The sequence below is a fragment of the Phaenicophaeus curvirostris genome, chromosome 3, assembly GCF_032191515.1.
Source record: "Phaenicophaeus curvirostris isolate KB17595 chromosome 3, BPBGC_Pcur_1.0, whole genome shotgun sequence".
In the NCBI taxonomy this organism is placed as follows: Eukaryota; Metazoa; Chordata; class Aves; order Cuculiformes; family Cuculidae; genus Phaenicophaeus; species Phaenicophaeus curvirostris.
In genome coordinates, this window is record NC_091394.1 from 45,412,225 (window position 1) to 45,439,990 (window position 27,766).

The window sequence follows — 27,766 nt, forward strand, 5'->3', positions numbered from 1 at the left end:
TCCCATTTGTTTCAGAAGTAATTTCACAGACATCAGATCCCAAGCATTCTTGAATAATTTATGGACTAGAGAGTAACAAATCTTTTTCATGAATATCTGTAACCTCCTACTAATAAATAATTAACTGTCTGCTCATTAACAGTACCAAGAATAGAAAACAGTGTTAAATTTCACAATATGGGAGGATTTTTAGTTTCATTGAGCTTCCTTACATGTTCCAGGAATGCTAAGATTTGATCTAGCAAGTGCTACAATATTAAGAAATTCCAACTAATAACATGACCAATAAAATTTATTAAACATTGTATTTACAACTATTTACATATCCTTCCATAGATTAATATTAAAATAGACAATATACAATTTAAGAATTTTCATTCAAAGGCATTTTGTTGGAAAAAATAGGCTCTATTACGAGACCACCATATAAGAGCAAAAGGTTGTTTCTGTTTTACACAAAAATATTTTCAGTATAGTAAGTAACAAGTATGGCATAACAACAACAGACTAGTATGAAATATGATTTTGTAACTATTACAACTGTTTAGGTATCAGTTGTTGAAGTAAAGGAGTTAAGAGTTCTGTGAAGCATGCAATACAGTTCAGTTTCAATTCTTTTACAGTTATGGTGATGAAACAAGCCGCTAAATCAAACACATGCCATACAAAAAACCTGCCAGCCAGGAACACACAACACTTAATAAAAACTACAACTTTGGTCCAATAAAACATTAGACAAAAACAGTTTTACAGTTAAAATATCTATTTTATACAGGTTTGAACATTAATTACAAGATTATTTACATTTGCACAATATGTATAAAATAAATTATTCAAAAAATGATGACAATATTACATCTTTTTTTCCAAAAAGAAAACTGTACAGCAATTTACAAAATACAATAAGATTAATAGACTATTTTCCTCCAAGTCTTACATTTTCTTCCACAGGCCTTTTTTTATCATTCTTCTGTGGGAGTTCAGCTGTTACTGAAGTTTCATAATACAAAGCTTTATAGCAGATTTTAAGTTGCATTTGTTTTTTGGTGGCTGTTTTAGTTATTAACAGCTTCCAGCGCTGTTAACTCACTGTGTTTTGTCATCTTTTCCAGAAATAAGCTCTAAAGCTACAGGCAATTCTAAAATACAGATAATGGCATTTACTGGGAAACTGACTTTAACATCAGCATCCATCTTCTGTGTTTGAACAAGAGCCTGTGCCACACTTCTCTGAAGGAACACCTGAATTATTGAGAAAGGTAATGTTCCACAGAATTAAGTCCTCTGTCTTAAAAAAACCCCAAAACTCTTGTGCATCCCTGCACCTCAGTCTCTAGCTGTCCAAGGGAAAGGGTGAGTCGGAAGATGCTAGTTGTCATATTGGCGTCAATTCAAAATCATCATTAACATCAACAAGAGGAACATAAAACTCCTGAATTTCATAAATGCTGATAGATTTGTATGTAGCAGGATCAAGTTCTTGTAGTTTAAGCTGCCACTCCAGTCTCTGTACCGCATTCAGAGCTGCTGCTTCATGCTGCTGCCTCATTAAAAGGCACGTCTATTTAAAATCGAGAAAGAAGTTATTTCAATATTTGAAAAAATATTGCAACAAGCTTGAAAACAGAGAAAGCATCTAGGAGCCTCTCTGGTGGTAATACCTTCCCCATTATGCATTTAGAAATTTGCAGATAACAGTACATAGCAACAGAAGTTAGCGTTTTATACACCTAGGCCCTCCTTAATGTTGCCCTTAAAACTTCTACAATAGCCTATGGTATTGCATATAGATCTACTGCTTATTCATCTCATCTTCATAGTGACATTCATAGATTTTTTTTTTTTTAAGTGGAAAGACAAGGAACCGTACCTTTAATTTGTCGAATTTATCATCAACGTCCTGTAACCATGACATAAACTGTCTTGCATTAAATCGATCCCTCACTGATGCTTTGCTGTCATCAGCCTACAAAACATAATTTTATTCAAACTGTAAGTTATTTGGTAATTCAGTCTTAGACATAATTTAAAACATAAAGCCTACTTTGTGGGACCTTTGTAAAGAATGCTTCAGATGGAAAAATAAACTCCGAGTCAAAGTATTGAGGTATATACGAGTATAAATGTTGACCACTGCTTTCACTGTGAGCCAGTTGCTCACTAAAATCGGACATTTTCAGATTCCCTCAAGCTATTTACTGTATTGTATTTTTGAAATTTAGAGTAGGAGGCTTAAATATTTATGCCTTAAAGTCTTAATCGTACAAGGCAGATCCTTCCAAACAATCATTACCTTTTTGTTTAAAATTCAGTAACAAATTAAATTAATATTCTCTCAGAGCAAAGCAAAAACATTAATAAAGGAAAACGTAAGCAGCCTGACTTAACTGGCTGCACAGGTATTCAAAGGTAATAATAGAAACATATTTTTACCATCAAAATCCCCAGGATGAGATTAAAAAAGTAAGCAGGCATGTCTTGTGTCCTGCTCAATGAAATAATTTTAAAAAAAATGCTATTTAATAAGAATTTGGAACATCACATCTGCCCATTGTGAGAAACCAGATACTCTATAGATGGCCCTAAATCCAGATTATTACTTAGAAATTAAATTGAAGTAATCACTAAATAGAACGACCTGCTGTTACTTTGGTAGGAAAAAAGACACCATAGGAATTTGTACATTGCAGCAATGGGAAGAACAGGAAAAACACCTGTAAATATTGAAATCTCTAGAAAACTGCTGAGATTTCACATATCAAGGACAGCTGAACAGGTTGGTTCTAGAAAGAGCCCTCAAAACCACTGATCTTGTAACCCTGAGCTGCAGGCATTTAGGTGAGCTGTGACCAGCTAACAGTCTGTCCACCAGAAACTGGTTTGCCCCATATGATTCTATGAAGTACAGTCCTCAAGCCAACATATGCAGCTGTAAATGCAAGCCTCCAAAGACTCAGAAATCCCATAAAAACAGTTCTGAGGTGGTCATTCTGCTGCAAAATAAACCAGATGTTTGCTTAGTAATCTTTCCCAGCTATTTGTTCAAGTACAAGAAAAATTTCATTGGAAATGGTTCTTCATTTTTAAGAGCTGCTAGTGGAATGAAAAGAAAGTGGCGAGATGCAGTACAAGGGAATGGTTTCTCATGCATCAACATTCTTCCCATGAAGCAAATCACAATCAATACATCAAGTTGGAAGTTTAAAACATTCATTTAAATGATAATTAAAAAATACATTTAATATTTTGCTGAACTTCATGTGCAGTATTATGATGTTGAAAGAAAAATTACCGCAGACTGAAACACAAAGCTGATGAGGTAGTGAGGGGGAAGGAGACATAATTTACTACTATTATTGTTATTATATAGATGATCAAAAAAAGCTTCAATACTTAGTGGGGGCTGGGGTGTGGAAAACCCAAACACAACAACTTCTCCCCCAATAAAGACTCCTTTTGTTTCACAGAATTCAAATATAGAATCAGCTTATTTAAAATCAACTGTAAAACGTCAATTATAAAAATGCAGTTATATGCATAATTCAGATATAGCTCAAATTTCTAAATAGCTTAGAGCCTCTAAATCCAAATCTAATGTAATAACAGACTGAGGAAACACTGGATGCTGCACTAATTCTAAAAAGGACTTCAGGACGAAAGCTGAATTCCACATATGTTAGAAATGCCCAGCATCCAATGCATCGACCCTTTTAGTACATCCATAATTTTTTTTCCTTGCATTATGTGCACCTCACAGCCACTGGAACAGGTTCTGAATGCAGTTTCCATCTTTGTTAGTTAGACCTGCTCACAAAATGCTGACGCTGTGAAATTATATTCTCGTAGAGATACAGCTGCAGCAAATCATAGTCCATACGCAAAGTATAAAGTATTCTGCTCCTTTTATATATTAATCAGGAGCTAAATACCAACAGTGAAGACGTAAATAAAATGGAGCCTGAGATGATTTTGAAAAGATCATTTCATATGGTAGAGTTCTACATTCCACTGTTGGTCACCTGTTTTTCACAGAACGTTTCGGATGACTGCATTGCAGAGAGGAGAAAAGCATTATGTGACTTTCTCTACAAAACATTTCCTAATTTCACAAACCAATCTCATCACTTCACATACGGCTGCACTTCACTTTGCTGGACTAGTGACAAAAAAGATCTTATATTCTGATATGTTTTTTTTTTTCTTTCAGCTGTATTTGTAAGCTTCCAAAATATGTTCTTTTTATGACTCAATTTTTAATTTTTTAAATAAAAATCAGAAGAGTAATGTTCTCATTTTATCCTTCTTAAAATTTCCAGAGATGAAAGAAAACCAGACATGGTACAGAACAGAAAACAAGTATACATATACCCTTATCCACTTGTTATTGTATACCCAAGTGAAGCCTAATAAAAGTGACAGTATATAATGTGCAAAATCTCAGTTCTAGAGATATTAATGACAATTTCAGAACACATTTGTCTCCAAACACTCCTTTAGAGTTGGCCTAGAAAGAACTTTTTGCCTGTGCTTCAGATCTCTTTACCTGAGCATCCAGAGGCACATTATAAACCTCGGCATCCAGCAGAACAGTGCAGGCACTGAATGGTAGTGTTTGATTAGCTAGCGTTCTTGCTGCTCGATAATGAACACGTAGAACTTCTTGTTCATTAGAAACAATCAGCTTTTCCTAATTGAATAAGAATAAATACACATTTGGTAAATTAAACATTTCAGTTTGATTCACAAAAATGTCCATTCGTTTAAACATTTCTTTTTAAGGCTCACACTTTTGAACAGTGTGAAAAGTGAGCTGGTGGAGGGAGGAACGGTTGTTCATCTAATCAAATACAAAATGCCAATTTAATGATGCAAACAGTGTTACCCGACTATCAGAACTGAAAACACCTTCCCCTTTACCACCACTGCTGGCTGAATGTCATGCCCAGATTTTCCACTTAGCACTACTGAGGCAAGTTCTAGTTAATGAAAGAGGTGAAAGATTAAAGGTATGAGGAACATGGGGTTGGGATATAGGTTTGTGAGTCTCCACTATTAAGATTTTTGTCACACATTTATTCAGCACAATGGCCAAATAAACTGAAGCAGAAATAGAATTTTCAGGATAATTTGGGGTTTTTTAACTAATTTTTTTTAATTTAAACAACATGCAGAAGCTCTATAAATCCACAGATGGATATACAATTGATCCTTTCCTCAATGGAGACAAGCTCACTTGGCCAAACTTGACTCATAGCTGTATAAAGTGGATTTTCTTTGAAGAACAGTCTGTTTGAGCACAGTAACTAAAGTAATGCTTAATACTATAAGACATAAAAGCGTATATGAGTGTTTACTACTCTGCAAGAGAACAGCTGTGATTTTTATCAAAAGAAAATAATTTGGATTATAAAAAGTTTGGAAAACAGAAAAAGCAACATCTTCCCTTTGGTTACAACTAATTTCTTTTCAGTAAGAACTTGAACCATGTTTACATTCTTTGTGCTTGTTATTTTATACCTAGCTTTATGCTTAGATACCAAATTAAAATAAAGCCCCTCCTCCATCAACCAGTTTGTTAAGCCACACTGAAATAAACCTAATAAGAAAAAAATACGACACCAGGTTTTAATGAGCCAATAGCTTGTATAAACGTGTGGAAATCCTTAAGATATATTAGAAGGGGATCCTGCCTGTGTCCAAAAGCAATCTGGCTCAAAATACCGAAAAGATATCTAAATCTGGGCTGCCAAGGAAAAAGGTCTGGGCAACCTAAAAATAAAGAATACTCCTAAACCAGGAATATTTTCTCAATTTCTGTGTTCAAATTCAGTGAAGCCTACAAGATACAGTTCTAACATAATTTCAGGCAGTTTCTGCAAGCAGAACACTGCAAGTAATGTTTTGGTCTTGAAGCCACATGTATCTTATACAATTATTCTTGCTTTTAACTCAGTCAATGGGGTTCTGAAGTCTACAACTTAAATTAGCTTAAAAAAATAGAGTCTCTAGCTTTCTTCCCACTGTCCCTGGGAAAAAATATGGGCCACATCTTCGAACAATTAACAGGAAAAAGCTGCTGTCTTACTGACTTAAGAATTCTGCTAACCGTTGTCCAAGACATTTTTTTTTTTGTATTTACAGGTTTCTCCAATTCAAAAATTTGGATAGAAGGCAGATTACTTCTAAAGCATTGTTAAATTGAGCAAATTATAGTCTATCCGTTGAAAAAGAAAAACCCATGAAGCTTGAAGCTGGGAAATAAAAAAAACAAACAAACCAAATTACTTTAGTCTTACCCTTTCAATACTGTGCTGTAAACGCAGTTTCATCCTTACAACCTCCTGCTGTTTAAATAGCTCCTTAAGTGGGTCCGACAGTGAGGGAGGTGGTGTAATCTTTGGAAAAAATAATTATAAACAGTATAGTAAATATGTATTTAACATATGTTTAACATTGCCTGTATGATTTGAACATTTACTTAAAAAAAACCAACTAAACACAAGCAAGGAAAACATGTCCTGTACATTCTGTTAACTATATGACTTAAATCCATTTGCAATAAAAGTTTTAAGAATGCTTTACCATAAAGTTAATGAACCTGACTGAAATGGCGTTTCAAACCATTTAGTGCTTTAAACCAGTCATTGTCAGCATGCTATAGCTGCTCTTTAAAAGGGCTGTACATTAGAAGACAGTAAAAATACAACTTGTTTTCAATGTTAAAGACTCTTTAAGGCACAACTGCTTGTACCGAGAAGTTGAAACTGCCTGGCCACATATAACAGCAAAGTAAGAAAAAGAAAAATATTGCTAAAAAAATAAGTCACTTCGTAGATCTATGCAGTGTCACTGGCATCTGTTATGACACAAAAGGTAACCAACCATATTTCTAATCTTACAATCACACAGAACACAGGCAAGCACAAGTACACTACAGGCCCAGGTAGCGGCTTGAAAAGTGTTTCCTCTTGTCAATCATTCAAATAATTTTTTAAAAAGTTTATGCCTAAAAAAAATTATATATATATAAAAAAAGAAATCAAATAACTTGAGTGAGCGATCACCAGTGTTATTGATTGATTATACTCTAAACATTTTACATTTTTAGTCAATCATAGTAAATAGCCAGTATTACTGTTCTGACTGAGCTGTGTGACAAACACTGCGAAGGCACTTGGAGCCCTCATGGCAAATGCAGAAATCAGATGTTTCTTGAGAAGTAACTAATAAACATCTTGGGAGTTTTAAGACTCCACCCAAAGTTTACTTTTCTCCGTACAAGTTCTGACAGTTCAGAATGGTATTTAACAACTGGTAGATATAACAGCATTGATATTGCTTTGGAAAGACTCATCAAAACTAAATGAAATACTGCTTATTACCAGTAATACTCAGAAACCACAGCTGAAATACATACCTACAGGTATTATACTCTGCCTTATACCAAACACATCGACATAAATAATCCTATTTAATAATATGGATGCTGCAACTCAAGAAATAATTTATCCATTACGAAAATATGGGCGCGTTGCATTACTATTATCAATCATATACCTATACACTCCAGTAACAAAGTGATTTATCTACTAAAAGCTCCTCAATTACTGTTATCTTGGAAAAATATTTCAGGACAATTTTTTTCCCCAACTGGAAGTTAGCCAATGTTTTTGGAATTAAAGAGCATTTTGAATAACTAATGGTGGTTCATTCACAGAATCACAGAATGGTAGAGGTTTGGAAGGACCTCTGGAGATCAGGTGGTCCAACCCCCCCTGCTAGAGCAGGTTCACCTAGAGTAGGTTGCACCTCATGATCAGGTGGAGCTTCCTGTGTTCCATTTTGTACCTGTTGCTCCTCGTCCTGTTGCTGGGCATCACTGAGAAGAGTCTGGCCCCGTCCTCTTGACACCTGTCCCTTAGATATTTATAAGCACTGATAAGATCTCCCCCCTCAGTCTTCTCTTTTCCAGGCTAAACAGATTGAGCTCACTCAGCCTCTTCTCATAAGAGAGATGCTTCAATCCCCTAATCATCTTCATGGCCCTCCGCTGGACTCTCCAGTAGTTAATTCCTCGTTTTTCTTGAACTAGGGAGTCCAGAACTGGACACACTACTCCAGATGCGGCCTCACTAGCACAGAGAGAGGGACAGGACAACCTCCCGTGCTCCTCCTTGTTATGCTCTTCTTCACGCACCCCAGGATACCACTGGCCTTCTTGGCCATGAGAGCACATTGCTGGCTATTCAATCATCAACTATTGTCTACCAGGACTCCCAGGTCCTTCTCTGCAGGGCTCTTCCCAGACAGTCAAAACCCTAACCTGTATGGGTGCAGGAGGTTACTCTTCCCGAGGTACAGAACCCCACGCTTGCCTTTGCCGAACTTCATTAGGTTCCTCTCTGCCCAACTTTCCAGCCTGTCCAGACCTCACAGAATGGCAGCACAGCCTTACCGTGTTATCAGCTACTCCCTCCAGTTTGGTATCATCAGCAAACTCGCTGAGGGTACACTCGGTTCCCTCATCCAGGTAACCGATAAACATGTTGAACAAGATCAGGCTGAGCACCGACCCCAGGGGAACACCACTGGGCACAGCCCTCCAGCTAGACCCTGCGCTGCCAGTGACAACCCTCTTATTCCTTAAATTATTATTTGGTATAAAATGACATTCAACTCCTTCACGTTTCAAACTATTAAGCAAGATACACTTCACTTCTTTAAATAAAAACAGTTTGGCTCCCAAACCACTGAATAACACCTATGGCATGTGTCAATTTGTGTAAGTCATCAATATCAAAACCAAACACACACAACAATACCCAAACCATGACACCTACTTAAACAATCTGTCTCAATCACAATAGATTTCAGCAGGTTTATGTCCGCCTTCAGATATACTACAGTCTAGTTTTGCCTGGCAACTTTGCATCTAGGGCACAATCCAACAGTACTGTCATAGTCTTTCAATAAAATAAGACATTTACAGTAATACCAAACTTGTATTTAATTAATTTTACTAAATCCCAAAAATATCTCTCAAAAATGTCAGTGCTTTCGTTAACAGAAAATAGTCTTTCACTAAAATAAGACACTTGTAGTAACACCAGGCCTGTATTTAATGAATTTTACTAAACCTGAAAAGATCTCTCAGAAATCTCAGTGCTTTTGTTAATAGAGAAGCACACAGCACAAGGAGCAAGATAAACAATCTGCCTGTACATATCCTTTGACTTTATGTAGCTGAGCTATCCAGAAATAAAAACTTCAGAGCCAGCGAGCATCTGTATCACTTGAACAATTTCACGTTATTCCTTTAAATTTATAGTGCATTTAATTTTGCAACAGAAATAAGAATCAACATCATAGAAAATTACTGGCAAGGACTCAGTTATCCAGACAGTGAACTTGTGTGGATTTCTATTTGAACGCAGAAGAGAACGGGTCCCGAGGAGGGCTCCAGCACCTGGAGAAGGTACAAGAAAGCTGGAGAGGGACTGTTTACAAACACCTGTGCTGACAGGACTAGGGGCAACGGGTATAAACTGGAGACAGGCAGATTCAGACTAGCGATAAGGAAGAAATTCTTCACGCTGAGGGTGATGAGGCACTGGCACAGGTTGCCCCGGGAAGCTGTGGCTGCCCCGTCCCTGGAGGTGTTCAAGGCCACGTTGGATGGGGCCTTGGGCAGCCTGGGCTGGTGGGAGGTGTCCCTGCCCGTGGCAGGGGGGCTGGACCTGGATGGTCTTTAAGGTCCGTTCCAACCCAAACTATTCTATGATTCCACCTCCGCCCGTTTCCCCGCTGTTACACCGCAGCTTTCCTCAAACGCCTCCCGGACCCCAGAAGCTCCACGCGAGACCCCGCCCCGCCGAGCGGCTGCACCGCCGCCCCCGGGCAGCAGGCGGCGCCCAGCGGAGCCGGGAGGGGCCTCGGCGCCAGCCGGCAGGGAGCGCTCCCAGCCCGCAGGCGGCCGCGGCCGCACAGAGCCCCGCGCCCAGGGAGGGGATCCTGCCCCGCTGTGCCTCTCGTGGGAGACCTCATCTGCAGTACTGTGTCCAGTCCTGGGATCCTCAACGTAAGAAGGATATGGAACTGTTGGAACGAGTTCAGAGGAGGGCTACAAGGGTGATCAGAGGGCTGGAGCGCCTCCCGTACGAGAACAGGCTGAGAGAGTTGGGGTTGTTCAGCCCAGAGAGGGCTCCGAGGAGATCTTAAGAGTGACCTTCCAGTACCTGAAGTTCAGGGCTGCAGGAAAGCTGGGGAGGGACTGTTTACAAAGACCTGTGGTGATATGACTAGCGGCGACGGGTATAAACTGAGAGGGGCAGATTTAGACTAGACATAAGGAGGAATTTCTTCACCATGAGAGTGGTGAGCCAGTGGCACAAGTTGCCCAGGGAAGCTGTGGCTGCCCCATCCCTGGAGGTGTCCAAGGCCACGTTGGATGGGGCCTTGGGCAGCCTGGGCTGGTGGGAAGTGTCCCTGCCCATGGCAGCCGGCTTGGAACTGGGTGATCTCTAAGGTCCCTTCCAACCCAAACCATTCTACAATTCTGTGCAGCAGCTACTCCAGAGATCATGTTTATAAAAGCCTCACTCCCGGCAGTCTTATATTATCTGCCGAAACATAAAGCTCAATACTGAGTTTGTTTACATTGATTTATGAAATTATGACTTTGTCTCCTCTTTTTTTTGGAAAGAGCCTTGGATCCATGAAGTCTGCAAACATGATCTGCGTAGTCTCTCAGCATCTACTGGAAACCTCAGCTTGTGAACCAGAACTGGATTTTAGGCAAAGGGAATAAAAACTTCCTAGTCTCAAAGAGAAGTGAAGTCAAAGGTTGCCAGGCAAGATCAGCCAGAGGAGCCTGTGGGATTTTCTAGTGAAACAGACTGTTGGGAAAGAGACCGTAAGAGACGTTTAGGGAAAATACGAACACATATGTTGGATTTGCAAGAATAGAGCATGAAACAAAACACCACAGGGATATGGTGACCTCAGTTTCTTGTGTCACTGAAGTTTTATAATTAGTTTCTTAAGGGCCCAGACTCCATACAGGTGAAAGGGAAAAAAGAGGTCATGTCTTCTTGGGTGTTCTCTAATCCCAGCCTGAGAAACCACCCAGAAAAGCCAGACAGATCTCAACCTTTCACGTCTTTCCTCCACATCACTAGAAAGCAGCCTGTCAAGACTGCTTGGTTCGGTAATACAAAAGGTTCTAGACATACCCTTACTACCTCCAACACATGAATATAAATTAATAAAGCTTCTTGCTTGCCTTGCATCCTTTGTAACAACTACAACAAGATCCCAAACTCTTCACTCTATCATCTTCAGTTCTCACTTGTGCCCATTACAAAAAAGAGCAACACTTAAGCTAACTCAGACTCACACATACACAGCATTTCCACCATTACTTTCACACATCCCTATCTATTTCCCCTCACTCGTGCCAACTAGATCAACTGGTCCACGCTATTGCTGTAATATTTCATGCATTTATGAAGCAAGTTTCTGCTAACACAACTAATAAAAGCTTTTACCACTTAATGTTCTACAGCAATGCCAGAGAGACTGAACAGAATTCTTTTTACCAGAAATATATTTGCTAGATAGCCATCAGAAGCTGGAAATAAATCATCTTGGTATCTCTTCTCAGGAGGCAGTACAGATAAAGATGACTGAACCCCATAGAACATACTGATGTAGCAATCTGAAAGGCAACATAGCTAAGTACAATTTAAAATTACTGTGCTAGAAGATTTAGATTTGTTTTCTTCTGTTTTGAACTGACCTGATGTCTGCCTGCCTTATGTTTTGTATTTGCATTGGTGAAAGCAAAGCCACAATTCATACGTGGCTCTCCCGACAGCCTTAGGTGATATGCGTTATAAATTACAGTATATAAACATGGGTGTGGAAATCAAGTGCACCATTGCCTGGTTCCCACCTACAGGATGTTTGAAGTTCATCAGATAAACTATAGTGCATCTTAAAATTTCAATGCAGAGAACAGCACGTTACACAAACTATTCTGAATCTCAGAGTGTCAGAGCTAAATATATTGTCTTCACAGACACCTTCACACAGTGATTTCTAAAATACAGGAATAATTTAAGAAAGAGTAACTACTTTCCTGCAGCCTATGTAAATTAATGAGGCAAAAATCAGGTTAACAGAGAATCATTAAAGACCCATCAAAGGAAAAATTTTAAAAACAATACTAACAGAAAGGTAATATTTCACTTTCATATTAAATGACACATTGTATGCATAACAACACATACATATGATTAATGTATTATTATTATCTCAGAGAGACTGAGTATAACCCTTATTTTCACATTGTTGGACAATGCGTACAATATACAAACAAACATTTCTGAGCACGAAATATTCTCTGGTTTAGCAATGCCCCTTTTTATTGTATTCGTAACAGGAACTATTATGATTGTGGGTTTTAACAGCGAAAAACTAAAATTATAGAACTGTATACATGCAAGTTCTGCAGAGAAGTTAAATCTGAACTACTAATAATTTATTTTAACGGTATCTTTTTTCTTTAAAGAAACATGAGAGATTTTATCAAAATTGTGTATTTACACAAATTACTATTAAACAAAACATTTAGCTGTGTTGTACATTGTTTTTCAGACAAACAAAACTAAAATGCTTAAAATATCTCCCTATTTAGATTAAAGCTCATCCTGCTTTCTTACTATTTACTCTTAATGGAAATAAACACCCATTTCCTAATCATTTATTTTGGCTTCTTGGCATTTGTTTTCTTCCCTTTTTCTCCTAACAACCTGGAATAAAAAGCTGCACCTGTTCTTTCTGCAACTGTAGAAGACTAACAGTACCATGAAAGCATATACAAAACAAGTAACAGCTTAAAACATTGGTATCACCAGAGCATATATGTGTAGGAAAGCAACGCAGAAATCTAAATGAGATAAAAGTCAGTTACTGTAGTCCTTCAAGTATGTATTAACAAAAGTCACAAAAACAGGGAGCACGCATTCATCTCTGGTATTTTCTGAAACAAAGTTATCCACTGCCTAGATTAATTTTAACAAACTGCAGACTCCCCACTATTAACAGCAAGAGACAGGCAATACTTTAATACTAAGTCAATAACCCTCCCTTTCTTACTGCCTACGCACATTGCCATTTATGAAAGGGAAATTAATGCTATTGCCCAAGTAGAAGATACAAGTAGAAGGGGAAAATATATGCCACACATCTCCACTTGCTGCTTATCCCAAATTAAGCATTGAAGTGTGATGCCAAAGCAGTAAGATGTAGCTTGGAAACAGTATGTACTTGACTAGCAGCTGCTATATAGAAAATATAATCTCTGCTTCTGGCGATAACGATGTATAATAGAAACTGCAACAGCTACTGAGAAGGATTTCTAGACTAGGGATGGCTGCCAACCTAGTAAATCAGAGCAAATCTTACCATACATCCTAGTTCACTTAGGGAACAAAGTAAAAAGGTCATCTTACCCACGTCTTTCTTCAGACTCTAACTGATCTACTAATTTCAAAGAACTATGGTCACCAGTAAATAAGAGAGAACTCAACATCAGAGGATACATGTATTAATTCTTTTGGGCAGACATAAGGGTCGTAGTGGAAAACTGATACAGCTTACACGGGGATTGTGACTCCCCCGGAATGAAGCAAACATTTAAAAATTTACTTTTATATATTAAATTTGTGTTCATTGATTAATCAAAAGAATCTTCAACTCCACTGGAGAAATTTAAGGCAACAACTCAAGTAGGGGCAAGTTATCCTAAATGAATCGACATAATAACCAGTTCATTCAAAAATACAGAGGCTGAAGACCGGATGCTTGGCTTGTGCATGAGATTTCACATACACAAACAGTTCAGGGTGGCAGGCATTTTTGCCATTGAAGCATTAATATATTCTCCCCATTCCTCCTAACCTCAGACTTTTCCTAACTTGCACATCTTCAGTAATGGGTATACAATCAAATACTACTGGATTTTGACATTTCCAGGCTACTCTGTCAGCTGCCTTGTTTCAGCCTATTTCAGCTATTATGTGCATTAACTTAAACCATTCAAATAAGTTTAACCTAATATGTTTTACCTTAGGATTAGAGCAGCATAAGTGGATCAGATAATAGGTGAAAAAACAGAAAATCTCCTTCTACTCCCTAGAGTAAAAGCACTTCAGAAAACCCTCCATGCACAACATTTCAGGTCTCCCCTGCCCCTCCACATGGAACAATAAGCATAGAGTCACATGTGCCAAGCAGCAAAGAAAGGAAGTGCAATTCAAGTGGTACTATGATTATGGTGATTTCAAAACAGAGACCAGCAGTGACTGTGTTGCTATGAGACACCTTGAGGGGCACCCCCATAGCAAACAGTAATATTAACTGCACTTGAGCCAATTGTGTTTTGCATTGCACAGACCTTCTTCACAGCTGTCCTTGGGAATATGCCCATGTCAGAACTACGGAGAGCTAAGAACTGAAAGAGTGTCCCTGAACTATGGATGTTCTTCAGTGAAAATGAAAAGAACTTTGCATTATTAAATAAAATCCAGAACACTAACTTGATGGATTACAAGAGCCACAGCAGAGCTACTCTTGAAAGTATTAAGGAGAAACTGAGATAGCTAGCAGGCACTCTCCTACTTAAAACATTTAGTGAGGGACTTAATATTTTGAAGCACTGCACATCCAGCCCCCTCCAAATCAAAAGAGCTGGATAATAATTTTTAACCAAATTATTGCCAGCAGAGATTTGGAGAAGCTCTCAACAACCGACTTCACTTTCGAAAATGTAAGATTTACAGTAGTAAATAATTTGAAAAATAATATTTTTGTGCCTTTTGCAGGTGTCATACATGATGGTTTATCTCATAATGACTGTGAATCCACTGTTTGTATTTCCACTGAACAGGGCTTTTAAATGTGACATGTCAAATTAACACTGACCAGTAATATGTCAACTTATTATTTTCAGCACATATATTCAGAAGCAGGTTAGGAAGAACACGAAAACTACAAAAATAAACCCAAACCATGCCTTTCATTGTACTATACATTTAAAGACCACGTTACTTACAGTTGGGATGCATATCTTGCTCAAGGGATTGCCATCCAGTAGGTATGAGCCATTGAAGGTCACATATTCATCATAATATTGAGGTGCCTGAGGGATAACACTGCACAGTAATTTACGTTTCTCTTCTATTTTTTTTCTTATGTGCAAATATTCAAAGTAGGGGTTTGCTCTCTCAGAATTGTATGGCTGAATCTCTTCCAGTTTCAAAGAATCAACAATAGCTGCCAGTGACTGCTGCGTCTTCTCCTTAGCTTGCAGTAAAGAAGGGTTCACTTGCACAGGCTGAGGCACACGGGACACTTTTCTTTTACGTGGATGATGCACCTGAGCATCATCCTCTTCAGTTAATCTAATCCTTGCTTTCATAGATGCTGATGATTCAGACTCTTTTTCTGATGTTTGTGTGCAGCCAACAGGATTCTGCTTACCCTGATTAGCAAGCATATTTGCTCTGTTCCTCGTAATTCTTTGAGGCACTTCTTGATGTTCCACCTTCTGGTCCTCAGCAATTTCTTCTTCCAGTTTAACTATGTGGCTGTATTTATGCACCTCTTCCTGTGTAACCTGTTGTGAACTATTTTCCAAGTTAGATAAAGAGGAGTACTGTGGTGGATCGTTGGTCAACACATTTTCTCTGTCCGCAGTACAGGGTCTTTTATTAGCTGATTCATTCATAATTCCCTTTGACACTCCTGAACTCAGTTCACAGAGGTCAACATTGGCTTTACTATCAACATGAACTGAAATGAACTTCTCTTGTTGGCCTTTTTCATTTCTAATATCTGAAACATCTGCTGTGTTACTATCCACTTCACTCTGAGCATTCTTGCAAACAAGTTTATTGAATGCATACAAATTTACATTTAATTGTGAACTGCTGTCACTTTCAGATGTATCTTTTTCTAATGGCACCATAGGTAAATCATTCACCCTTTCACAGACCCGCAAAATATCTTTTGCAGAGCTCTCAGAATATACAGCAATAGGTGCATCGGCCTTCTTCATATTTGAAGGGAAGAAAGCATTTTCCATCTCTCTGGTACTAGTAGCATCTGCATCTGTATCAAAAGTAGAAGTTGTAATTTGAACAAGATTTTGTTGATGTACAAATGATAAATCTCGACTGCTAATGTCTGGTAAAGAAATGTGTTTAGACACATCTGGCAGTGACTGGATAGGCAAAGAACAAGGCGAATGTGAAGGCAAAACTGATGCAGATTCTTGAGAACTGTAATTTCCCTTGATTTCAGCATGCTGAGGCAAAAATTCAGATACTTGAGGCTCTTTTAATGTCCTATTTTCAGAATTATGCATTGCTACAACACTGTTAACATCTTGCTCTGATACACCATAACCCAAGCTATTAAACTCATTGTTTAATGAATTAGGTCTGTCAAAAGGCACATCCCATGGTGTGGTTTGCTGAGCCACACCACTTTGACTACATGGCTCTGAATGTATATTATAGTCTTCTGAAGGGCTCATCTGAACAATATTTTTAATGGTACTTGTACCTGTTGTTGCCTGCTTATTGCTAACAGCTCCAGTTGGAGATGATGTAAAATTTGCCTGCAAACCAGACATACTACTTTGAAAATCTCTTTCAAGCATGCTACATGGTAGTTCTGGTTTAGGAGAAGTGCTAGCGTAAGTCTGTGCTGATGGCAGAGTGTTCTGATTATTTTCTTCTGATATTCGAGGCTGTTTGCTGTGTTCAGAAACAGCAGCAGGCATGCTGCATCTTCGAACCTCTACAACAGGTCTACACTCACTTAAAACCAGCTTAACATCTTCAACAGATGCTGATCTGATGTACATTGGTGGAAGCCTGTTTGCAAAAGGTGATTTAATGCGATCTGGCAAGTTGGCAAGACCATCGGTCTCTCTTTCAACAAGGGCTGGTGATTTGGCACTTGCCAAAAATGGTGATTGTGAAAAAGACATTTGAGAATCGGAACCTTCAAGCATAAAGTCTGAGTCATATTCAATCACGGGCCTTGGAGTAGTTACTGTGGCATGGCAAGAATCTTCAGAGCTTGCAACTGAAACCATGGACACTGACCTAGAGCTTAGTCCTGTCTTTTCACTTTCTGATTTGGGGGATCTATTTACATTATCCAAAACCAACGAAGGCTTTATAACATTGACACTTCTCGTATCTACTGATAGCGATCTGCCACTTGCAGCATCTTTGTGCTGTTTTTCCTTCATACAAACATCTGGCAACTCTGAGCTCTTTGAACGAATCAGTTCTTTGCTTTTTACTTCAGCTAAGGAATGTTTTGTTTTTTCTTTCATCTTAAGTTCTAAACAAGTGCGGTTTCTTAAACGCTCCTTCTCTTTCTGTTTTATTTTTTCTTTATGTTTTCTATGCCACTGCTCTATTTCCAGATCTTTAAGGCTAAGCATTCTTTCAAAACTAGTCTGCATTAAGTCGTCATTGACTAATCTTTTTTCTTTAGGTCGCGCATCCTTTGGTGCAGGAGCTGGTTTAGGCTTAAGTTTCTCATGTTCGATTTTCAGTTTAAGTAGACTACTTTGATGCAGTTTATCTTTATGCTTGTCTCTCTCTTTGTATCGGTCTATATCTTTATCTTTTTTATCCTTCTCTCTACCATCTGGAGTTTTCAATAAATCATCTTTTGCTTTTTCTTTCAAAGACGAGACTTTGTCATGCACCGTTTTATTACTTTCAGTAATACTGCATCTCCTTTCTTCTTGCACGTGTTTTGAGTTTGCTACTGTTGAGATCTCCTTGTCTTTGGATTTGTCTTTTTTTTCAAGTTCCTTTTCTTTGTCTTTAATTCTATTTTTTTCTGATTTACTATATTCAGGTTCTTTTTCAGGCTGTTTGACTTTTCTTTCAGAACAATGTTTTTCTTTGCTTTCAGCCCAATGTCTCTCTTTATCAGACTTGTCTTTATCATGCTTCTTATCAGATTTTTCTTTATTTCTTTCTTTGTCATCAAGTTTTTTAAGAGCACTTGTGCTTTTAATTTTATCGTTTTCCTTATGGCATCTTTCTGCTTGCTGAAAATTTGACTTTTCCTTTACTTTCTCTGTATTTTCATTTACTTCTGCTTTTTCTTTCTCTGTCTTGTATTCATGTTTTACCCTTTTATCTTTTTCTCCGCTTTTTCTTTCTATTTTTTCAACATCTTTTTCTTTGGCTGAGGTTCGCTTTTCAGTCTTTTCTTTATTTTCCTTTAAATTCTTTTCCTGCTTTTCAGTATCTGTTTCTATTAAACGCACGCTGGCTCCTTCATCTTTAACACCAAAGCAGAACAATTCAATATCTTTATCTGCAAGCATAATTTCTTTTTCTTCTTTTATATCTTTTATTTTTTCATCCTTGAGAAACTTCTCATTTTCCTTTTTGCTCTTCTCTTTCTCTCTCTCCTCTTTAGCATTTCTCTCTTTCTGGAACTGCTTCTCCTTAACTAACTTATCGTCTTTTGCTACAGCTTTTTCTAGCTTTGATTTTCTTTCTGAAGAAAGAGATTCATGTTCTATATTTAACAACATATCTTCACTTTCATCACTTTTGAAAAAGTTCTCTTTCCAAAACTCCCTGTCAAACTCAATACTTCTTGGAACTTCTTTAGCACTGTCTTTATGCTTATGTTTTTCCTTTTCCCCTTCTTGTTCCTTTTTGTGCTTTTCCTTTTCTCTTTCTTTGTGCCTTAATTTATGCTTTTTAAGTGTTTTCCCTGTCTTGTCAATTTTTTTCAGAGTATACTCTGAATTCTCAAATGTTGAGCTATTATCTTCCTCTTTAATTTTAGGACTAGATTTTTCACCAAATTCTAAGTGGAAATCTTTCTGATGATGTTTACTCTTTTCTTTGTGCTTGCAAGATTTGCCACTAGAACTTTCGACTACATATTCAGAATCAGTGCTGTGATCATACCGAACTAATTCGGACTGCAATGTTATTTCAGAACCTCCGGGTGATAAGCAAGTTTTGGCATTTTCTTGCTTCAACGGTGTTGATTGCTTTTCACTTAATCCACAAGGATGCTTTGGAGATTTGCCAGCAGGGATATGAAATAAATGCAAAGAAGAATCATCCTTTGGGGTGAAAGCCTTCTTAAAGGTTTCTTCCTCTCTAGTTTTATCTAAAGAATCTAACCCAGAAGTAGCTATATTTGTTACTCTAGCATTTTCCTTTTCTTGCTTTAGTTCTTGATTCTCTTTATTTTTGCTCTGATTTTTTACTTTCCTTTTAACTTTGCCTTTTTGCTTGTGTTCATTTGTAACCATATATTCTTTCTTCACTCTTACATCAGAATTTGATGTCTCTGAAATAGAGCAAGAAGAGACTATCTTCTTGTCCTGAAGCATTTCTTCATCTGAACTTTCAGAACTCGAATACAGAACTCTAGATGGTTTCTGCTTTTTGCTTTTAAATGATTTTGAAAAAACAACTTTTTCTTGTTTCACAAATAAGCTGTTCTTTTCAACTTCAGTCTCATCCTCTTTCCTTAAGTCTTTTCTAAGAACGTGTCTGTCATCAATCATTTTTTTCATTTCATCATCATCATCATCTTTAAACTCATACTCATCAAGAGCAGGTGGAAGTGGTGCCTTACTAGGGACTGTTTGTTTGCTGTTGTTGGCTACAGAGTCCTTTTCTGCTTCTGAATCAACATTCCCCTCTACACTGGAAGGATTTATAGATGGAGCTTCTTCAGAATCTAGAGTAAGAAAAACAAAAATCAGTTGAATACTGATGGGACATTCTTCACACATTAGTTCAGGACAAAACAGTTCAGCGGTCATACTGCTACGCAAATTAAAAAAAAAAAAAAGAGAAAAACACTCAAACCACACTATAAATCACAGAATCACTAGGCTGGAAAAAACCCCCAGGATCATCGAGTCCAACCACTCCTATCAACCACTAAACCATGTCTGTCAGCACCTCATCCACCCATCTTTTAAATGTCTCCAGGGATGGTGACTCAACCACCTCCCTGGGCAGCCTGTTCCAGTGCCCAATGACCCTTTTCGTGAAAAATTCTTCTCATTAAAATTAAGCTTTTCATGACCTTTTGTATTCTTTTAAAAACAAAGTGGTCCTCACACTTTACAGGTGTCACTCAAGTCTGTAAAACTATTTATGAGCATTTATACCCCAATCTAATAAATGCACTTTAAATTTTGTAAACCTCATCTATTGTGCGTCATTCCTGCATAACCTGACTCTTTCTCAAGGAGATCCTATTATGATGACTCCTTCCTCTAGGAACTCATCAACTCTCATGCTAACTACTAAATTATGTTCCTCTGCATGAACTATTTAGTCACGTTTCAAGAGCAGATCAGCTTCTCTTCTTAAGAGATAAAATGCTGCTCATCTACAGAAATTCCATCACGAATCCTGATGCACCTGATACGGACAGCCTGAAGTAGACTATGCTATAATTCACTGCAACTGCTCTCTGCTATACGAGTGCAGAGCATGGAACAAGTTATGTTGTGCTCCATGTCTTGGACTTACAAGTCCAAACTATAAACCTGTCAACTGTTCCTAAAATTAAATTTTAGGAAACATGTGGAGCATTATCACTACCTGATCACATGAAAACCTAGAACTCAAAAATCTTTAAGAAGTATTTCTGGATGTATCATTCTCTCAAAATAAGGTCCCAAGATAAGCCTCTTCAGCTGACTCTATCAATTTGCCTTTTAAAAAGCACTGAGTATTGCAATATTCAGTACCGTGGACTAGAGATTTTACATACTAAATAAAAAGTAACGAGTTTGAAATAATAGTGTAAGGAAAGCAATGAAGCAGTTTCAATGCATTAAATGTTTGAATGAGGAAAAAAAAATGTTCTGCTGCAAAATTCCCCCCCAATTCCACGGGGATCCTGTGGATCAAACTGTCAGTACGCCATGGTTAAGACAAAAACCTTGCAGGCTTTTTTGGCTACGTTGTAGTCAACCGCACAGTATCAATAAAAAAGATCCCAGAAGTCCCTATTATCTTCTATACAATCTGTCTCTCCCAGAACATATTACGTGCTACCAGCTTTTTATACATGATATATGATTTTTATATATGATTTTTTTAATATATCTTGGTTTAGTTTTGTTTTGTGTATTGTCAGGGAAAAAGAAACAGACTTTAACAATCATGTGACACAATGCTCTCCCTCATGTAATTTTCACAGAATCCCAGAATGGCTGATGTTGGAAGGAGACTCTGGAGACCATCCTGTCCAACAAGACTGCTCAACCAGGGCCACCTAGAACCAGTTCCCAGGATCACAGCCAGACAGGTTCTGAACATCTCCAATAATGGGAGACTCCACAACCCCCCCAGACAACCTGTGCCAGTGCTCTGTCACTCTCACACAGTGGAAAACCGTTTTCTGCTGTTCAGAGGGACCTGTCATGGGGCACCACTGAAAAGAGCCTGGCTCTGTCCTCTTTGTACCCTTCCTTCAGGTATTCGTATACATTGGTAAGATATCCCTGAGCCTTCTCTTCTCCAGGCTGAGAAGTCCCAGCTCTCTCAGCCTCTCCTCACAGGAGAGATGCTCCAGTCCCTTCACCACCTTTCTGGCCCTCCACTGGTCTCTCTCAAGCATGTCCATATCCCTCTTATAACCAGGAGCCCATAACTGGACCCAGCACTCCAGCTGTGGCCTCACCAGTGCTCAGTAAAGGAGAAGGATCATCTCCCTCAACCTATTCTATGCCTCAACAACGTTCTTCCTAATACATCCAAGGATACCACTGGCCTGGTCAGCCTTGTGTTCACCAGGACCCACAGAGCCTTTTCTGCAAAGCTGCTCTCCAGCTGGGTCAGAACCCAGCCTGTACTGGTGCCTGATGTTATTTCTCCCCAGGTGCAGGACTTGGCACTTCTCGTTGAACTACCTGAGGTTCCTGTAAACCTATTTCTCTAACATGTCAAGGTCCCTCTGATGTCAGCATGACCCTCTGGTGCATCAGCCACTCCTCCTCATCCTGCATCATCAACAAAATTCCCAATGGTACGCTCTACCCCAATCACTAATGAAGACGATAAACAGGACTGGAATTAGTATTAATGAAGACGATAAACAGGACTGGAATTAGTATTGACCCTTGAGGTACACTGCTAGTTACTGGCCTCCAATTAAATTTTGTGCCACTGTTCACTACCTTCTGGGGCTGGCCATTCAGCCAGTTTTCAATCCACGCAATTTCTTTGACTCTAAAGAATCGGAATTCCTGAAGATTCTGTAAAAGCAGAATAAAACGTTCCTGCCTGACACTCAAGCAAGTTACTAATGGTCAAGAAACTGTTGCTTCCAAGGAGACATAGTTCTTTCTATGCTGCAAGAGGCAAGACCTGCTCCTCAATCTGCAGAAATACAGTAGGAGCCAAGAATTACTGCCTCCACATAAACAAGCTACCTGGTGACCTTCACAAACCAGTGATACCCCCACTGGCAGGGACTTCACAAACTGTAACCGAGTTATACTCATGTGTGACACTAGCTCCCAATTAATCTACTAAGGAATATTTTCCCCAAGGAAGACCTCTTGGAAACCACTTCACATTATAATAAAAGTGGTATTTTTCTCTGTATCTGTCTCTACCATTCTTAGGTAAGGTTGATTTGGAGAGTGAGAAGGGCTTACTAAAGAGTGAGAGAGAAAAAGAAAAGTCAGAATAAACATCTCAGACAATTAAATTCAACTAAAAGATATGAAAATTCCCTTTAAAACTAGAAGTGGAAAACTACCTCAGCAATATAAATTGCTACGTGCAACAATTCTTAACAGCTAACATTATGCAAAAGATAAAAACCACCTAATTTCAGGTGAATTGATGCACTTGAAGTATGCAATTAAATAGCTGCTTTTACCTGAGCAACTGTCCTCATCATCAGAGATGGGCACCTCTCTTTTCAACAGCATTTCCAGTTCTTCAGTTTCAGCAACATCAACAGGTCTCTCCCCATGCTTATTGGCTTGAAATGGATTTCCACCATGTCGAAGCAACAGCTTCACAATCTGCAGCATTAAATAAATGAGCTTTTAGGTTTTCCACAACATGTTACTAGACAAGCATTAAAATCTTCCATTGCACATGAAATGCAGATAATCTGAGACCAAGACTGCAAAGCAAGACTGAAGCAACTGAAATGCAAAGTCCAGGTATATGTAATCTGCCTGTTAAAGATGGTCATCAGAAAAACTAAAGAAAGTTGTTCTGTGTTACACTAAAGAAAAGCAACAGTGGCCTTCTGTTCTTGCTGTTCTAGAATTTTCTCACATGACTCATCTGGTTCCTCACCTACCAGGCTCTCCATTCCTCCGCACTTGATTCACCTCCTTGCTCCAAATTTTATAGCACTTAACTCTAAGGAATAGGAAAAGTTTTTCCAGCAGCAGTACTATTGGTTTCCATAACATTTCAGAGAAGTCCTGACAGAGATCCAAGTACTTTATTGGAGGAACAAACTACCCTTATCCCCCACTGAATACAACACAGCAAAATCCATTTCTCTAGCATCAAGCTCAACAAATTGTTAAAGTTACAATGATACCAAGGCCACTGCAATTTCAGCACAGTATCCAGTATGAGTTAGGGTTTTTTTTTGTCCTACATACTAAGAATAGGGAAATTGAGCAGACACTGATATGTTAACAACAAATTTCAGAATTTCTCTGATACATAACGTCAGCGAGGTGGTCACAAGTACATATACTGAAACGAGACAAGCAAGAGGTCCTGTTCCCCAAAATCTCAAACAAGTTTAATTCGAAGACCCACTTTTGTTTAGATACCCATAAGAAACAGTTCCTAAAACAGTTAATAAAAATCTCACATTCAGATTAACATAATTCCTCTAGCCTTTCCAGAAGATTCTTTCAATCAAACATTTTGTTTGGAAGGTATACTTGATTTAAGGATGTTTTCTTTATATAGCAGATCACACACATAGTAATGAAATAAAAGAGATACATAGGGAGAGTGGAATAACTCTGCATATAGTTTGCAGAAAACAAGAACAAATTTAAAACTTAATGTCAAATACCTAAAGTGCCCCATTTATCTTCTCCCCTAAGTCATACTGGTATATTACCATATTTATTTACCATATTACATATAGGTAAATTAAAAAAAAAATACTTTAGGAATATCTATACATCAGTCCTCTATTTCAAAGACCATGAACAAATACATGAAAATAAGTGTAGACTACATACCTTTAAATATTTATATACCTATATATATATATAAACCCACAGTACATTGTTCAAGACATTCTCCTTTTGAGAATTCTATACAGTAAAATCTATCTCCAAAAAGTAATCAAAACGTTTCTTCATTAAAAAGGTAAAAGTGAAACTTTAAAATATTTAAGAAAATAGATACTAGTAGAAAATATCTGGCAACAGAAGTGAGATGAAAAGCAAAATGAAGCAAAGAAACCCAAAGCAACTTTAAGACGGCCCCAAAAGAGCAGAAGCGGAATTATAAAACTGTATGACAGCAGTCAGGACAGTTAGGATTTGTTCTAAAAACTGAGCATTCCAAACCAACTATTTATTTCCCTCCCACTCTCCCAGTACACTCACATTTCTATGCCCACTGCTAGCAGAATCATGAAGTGGTGTATCATCATCCAAGCCCTGTGTGTTCACATCAGCTCCAGCTGCTATCAGGACTTTAGCAACATCATAGTAACCAACATTACAAGCTTCATGCAGTGGAGTCCAACCTATAGCGAAGAGTGGGAAGTGTAAGTTTGAAAGGTCAAAGATTTGTTTGGGTTTTTTCCTGTGCTATATGTCTCTACTGCCTTGAAACATTTTAAAATACACTCACAAACAGTAGTTGGCAAGGAGTTGGCCACCTACCTGATGAATAACACATGCCTTATCAACTTTAAGACTCATGACAAATTCCAAATAATTACTGTGATTAAATTGAACAAAGAAATCACTAATCAAATAGCAAAAGACAAAAATTTGGTACAAAGCCCCCAGGATAAACATGTTAGAAATTCTTTGACTAGCAAGCATTTGAACACAATGTTACGTCCATGTAAGTAACATTGTTCTATACGAAACAGTCTGGAAAGCACTACAGAAAGAATAAGTATGGCAAATTATCACAACAAGTGCTCCTTTAGAGCCACTGAATATGTACCAGCAATCACTAATAACATTTAGTAGCTTTTAGTCTAGATAGTAAACTATTAGTAAACATTGGCAGAGAACTTCTTCCTGGTATTTCCTAGAATATGAGTAATTTTTATCAGTTTTGGTTCCCACGTCGATAATCTTAAGTTCAGTGCTCATTTTTTGTAGCAGAGCCTGAACTGAAGGCAATGATCAACCCACACATGCTATATTCCTTACCTCAATTTCCCCTCCCCCAACTTGATGGTTTCCACTTTGTAGCTGCCCTGCTGCTGCTGCTGCCTTCTCAAACCCCAGTTTTGAGAAGGCATTCAACTTTGTTTCCAACATAACTAGTGCAAGTCTGGAAGAGTTTATTCACTTGAACTCTATGTCTGATCAGTAATGGTCTTGTAAATCCATGAAGAAGAGGTACAAGAAACCTCTAACTTACCTAGCTTCTAATGTATTAGAAATTAATAAAAAAATGCTTCTACCTTATTTTATAACAATTATACACCATATTTCCTCTCCAGTCATCACTTGGGTCAGTCACTTCCAACACTGCCTGGCTACCACCACCTTCTTTCCATTTTCTTGTTATTTGCCCTTTTCCCACTTACCCACAATGATGACACTTTTCTGCTCTCAGCCTTCTGATCCCCGTCTTCTTTCCCCTTATTAATTCTCTCCATAATTCATTCTTTTCCATGTTTTACTGCTTTGCCCTTCTATATTATAACAATGTCTGTCCTGCCAATTCTAGTTCTGGCTTGCTCTCGACATCTGTTTCCCTTACTTTTATTTTCACATGGCAGTATCATTCTGGCAGATATCCCACAAGCAGGTTTCTTTCCTCCATTACTAACTCATTTTCTGCTCATTTATTTCTGCCAAATTCTTAGCTAAAAAAACTCTAATTCTCTAAACCTCACTGCATCCTAAATTCTTATTTTTCTCCACTCATGACTCACCACTCAGATCCTCTACATCTCTTCTTTACTTCTTGCTCTGCACAGGATTTTGAAGCTCAGCCACCTACCTCTGCTTCTCATTTTGGATTATCAATGGAAAAGTATTTCACTTGATCCTAGACACCTCCTCCAGAGTTCTGAATGAGGGCTTTAACAACTTACTCCCAACTGATTCTCAGAACCAGCTCTCAGGCGTTCTCCTCAGCCTTTCATCTGCCTTCAAAACTAGGTAAATATCTGTACCAGGTCAGGTTGGGACGAAGCTATGAAGTCAACGTCCTTCACAGCAGTCCATACAGTGCTGTGCATGGTGTTTGGGGCTAAAAAAGTGTTAATAACACTCCAGTGATTTGGCTGCTGCTGAATAGTGTTTGCACAGTGTCAGGGCTTTCTGTCTTCCTTCCCTCCCCTCCCCTCAGGCAAGAGGTTGGGAGGGCAAGTAGCCAGGACAGCTGACCCAAACTGTCAGAGGGCATATTCTCTACCATATGATGTCATGGCCAGCAGTAATTGCTCAGGGAAAGGAGAAGGAAGGGGGGATGTTTGTAGTTACAGCGTTTGTCTTCCCAAGCAACATGTATACCTGCTGAGCCCCTTCTTCCCAGAAAGTGCCTGGGCATTTGCCTGCTGATGGGAAATAGTGAACTAATTCCTTTTTCCTCTGCTTGCATGTGCAGTTTTTGCTTTTTTTATTCAACCGTCTTTAACTGAACATATAAGGGCTTTTTTCCATCTTATTTTCTTCCCTTGCCACCTTGAGGAGGGTAAGAAAGAGAGAAGCTGGGTGAGTGTCTGGCAGTCAGCCAAAGCAAACCCACCACGACATCTTTTCTTGAAGTGTTTCTATTCTCCCTGTGATTTCTATGGGTCTGTCTTTCCCTGGACCTCCCCCTCCTTTTCTCAAATTGTTCTTCTCAAAAAGTTCTTCTCAACTTCTCTGAAGATCTCTCAGGGCTCTACTTCTGCTTCCTTCCTTTTCTTCCTTCACATGCCAGTCTTGGGCAGCCTTATCTTCAAACACAAATTCAGCTACTCTCCACAAACCAAAGAATTACTGATCTGTTTCTCACAGAAAATCAAAATTTTAGTCCATCTCATTAATACCTTCTCTTAATGTCAAGTTTGAGCTACAACTAATTGTAACCTGTAGTTCTTAATTTCTCCTCTCTCAGCTCACCTTGCCCATTCCCACTGAGAACCATTCAACTGATAAACCGAGCTTTGCTGTAAGTCTAATTAAAATTCTCATTCAGATCTTCATTGTATTTTTGTTTCTATTATGCAATGCCTCTAAAAACCTGAAATTACTAGCGTTGCCACTTAATTATACTACTTAGAATTCTCAATATAATCTTTATTCCCTTGGGATGCCAGCAGCTCCCTATAAATTCTGTCATCTTCTTCAGCGCTACCCCTCCCATTGGAAGCACATTCTCCTTGAATAAAACCAAAAGCAACATGGCCATTGCTTACAGTTACTTGCTCATTTTCCCATGATCCACTTCTACCGCAGAGGCAAAAAAGCCAGTGTTTAGAGACAATG

The 27,766-nt window shown here is 38.4% G+C and overlaps 1 protein-coding gene across 2 annotated transcripts in view; it reads right to left on the reverse strand.

Moving 5' to 3' along the window:
* Nucleotides 1-274: 274 nt before the first annotated feature.
* Nucleotides 275-27,766, reverse strand: part of ANKRD12 (ankyrin repeat domain 12) — a 69,309-nt gene continuing 41,817 nt past the window's right edge. For both annotated transcript variants that reach the window (XM_069853844.1, XM_069853845.1), the window contains 7 exons: nucleotides 24,704-24,846; nucleotides 22,984-23,131; nucleotides 15,116-19,812; nucleotides 6,297-6,395; nucleotides 4,544-4,687; nucleotides 1,871-1,966; nucleotides 275-1,561 (listed from right to left, as the gene is read on the reverse strand). In XM_069853844.1, coding sequence (XP_069709945.1) covers nucleotides 1,376-1,561; nucleotides 1,871-1,966; nucleotides 4,544-4,687; nucleotides 6,297-6,395; nucleotides 15,116-19,812; nucleotides 22,984-23,131; nucleotides 24,704-24,846 — 5,513 coding nt within the window. In that variant the 3' untranslated portion in view covers nucleotides 275-1,375. The remainder of the gene's footprint in view (nucleotides 1,562-1,870; nucleotides 1,967-4,543; nucleotides 4,688-6,296; nucleotides 6,396-15,115; nucleotides 19,813-22,983; nucleotides 23,132-24,703; nucleotides 24,847-27,766) is intronic.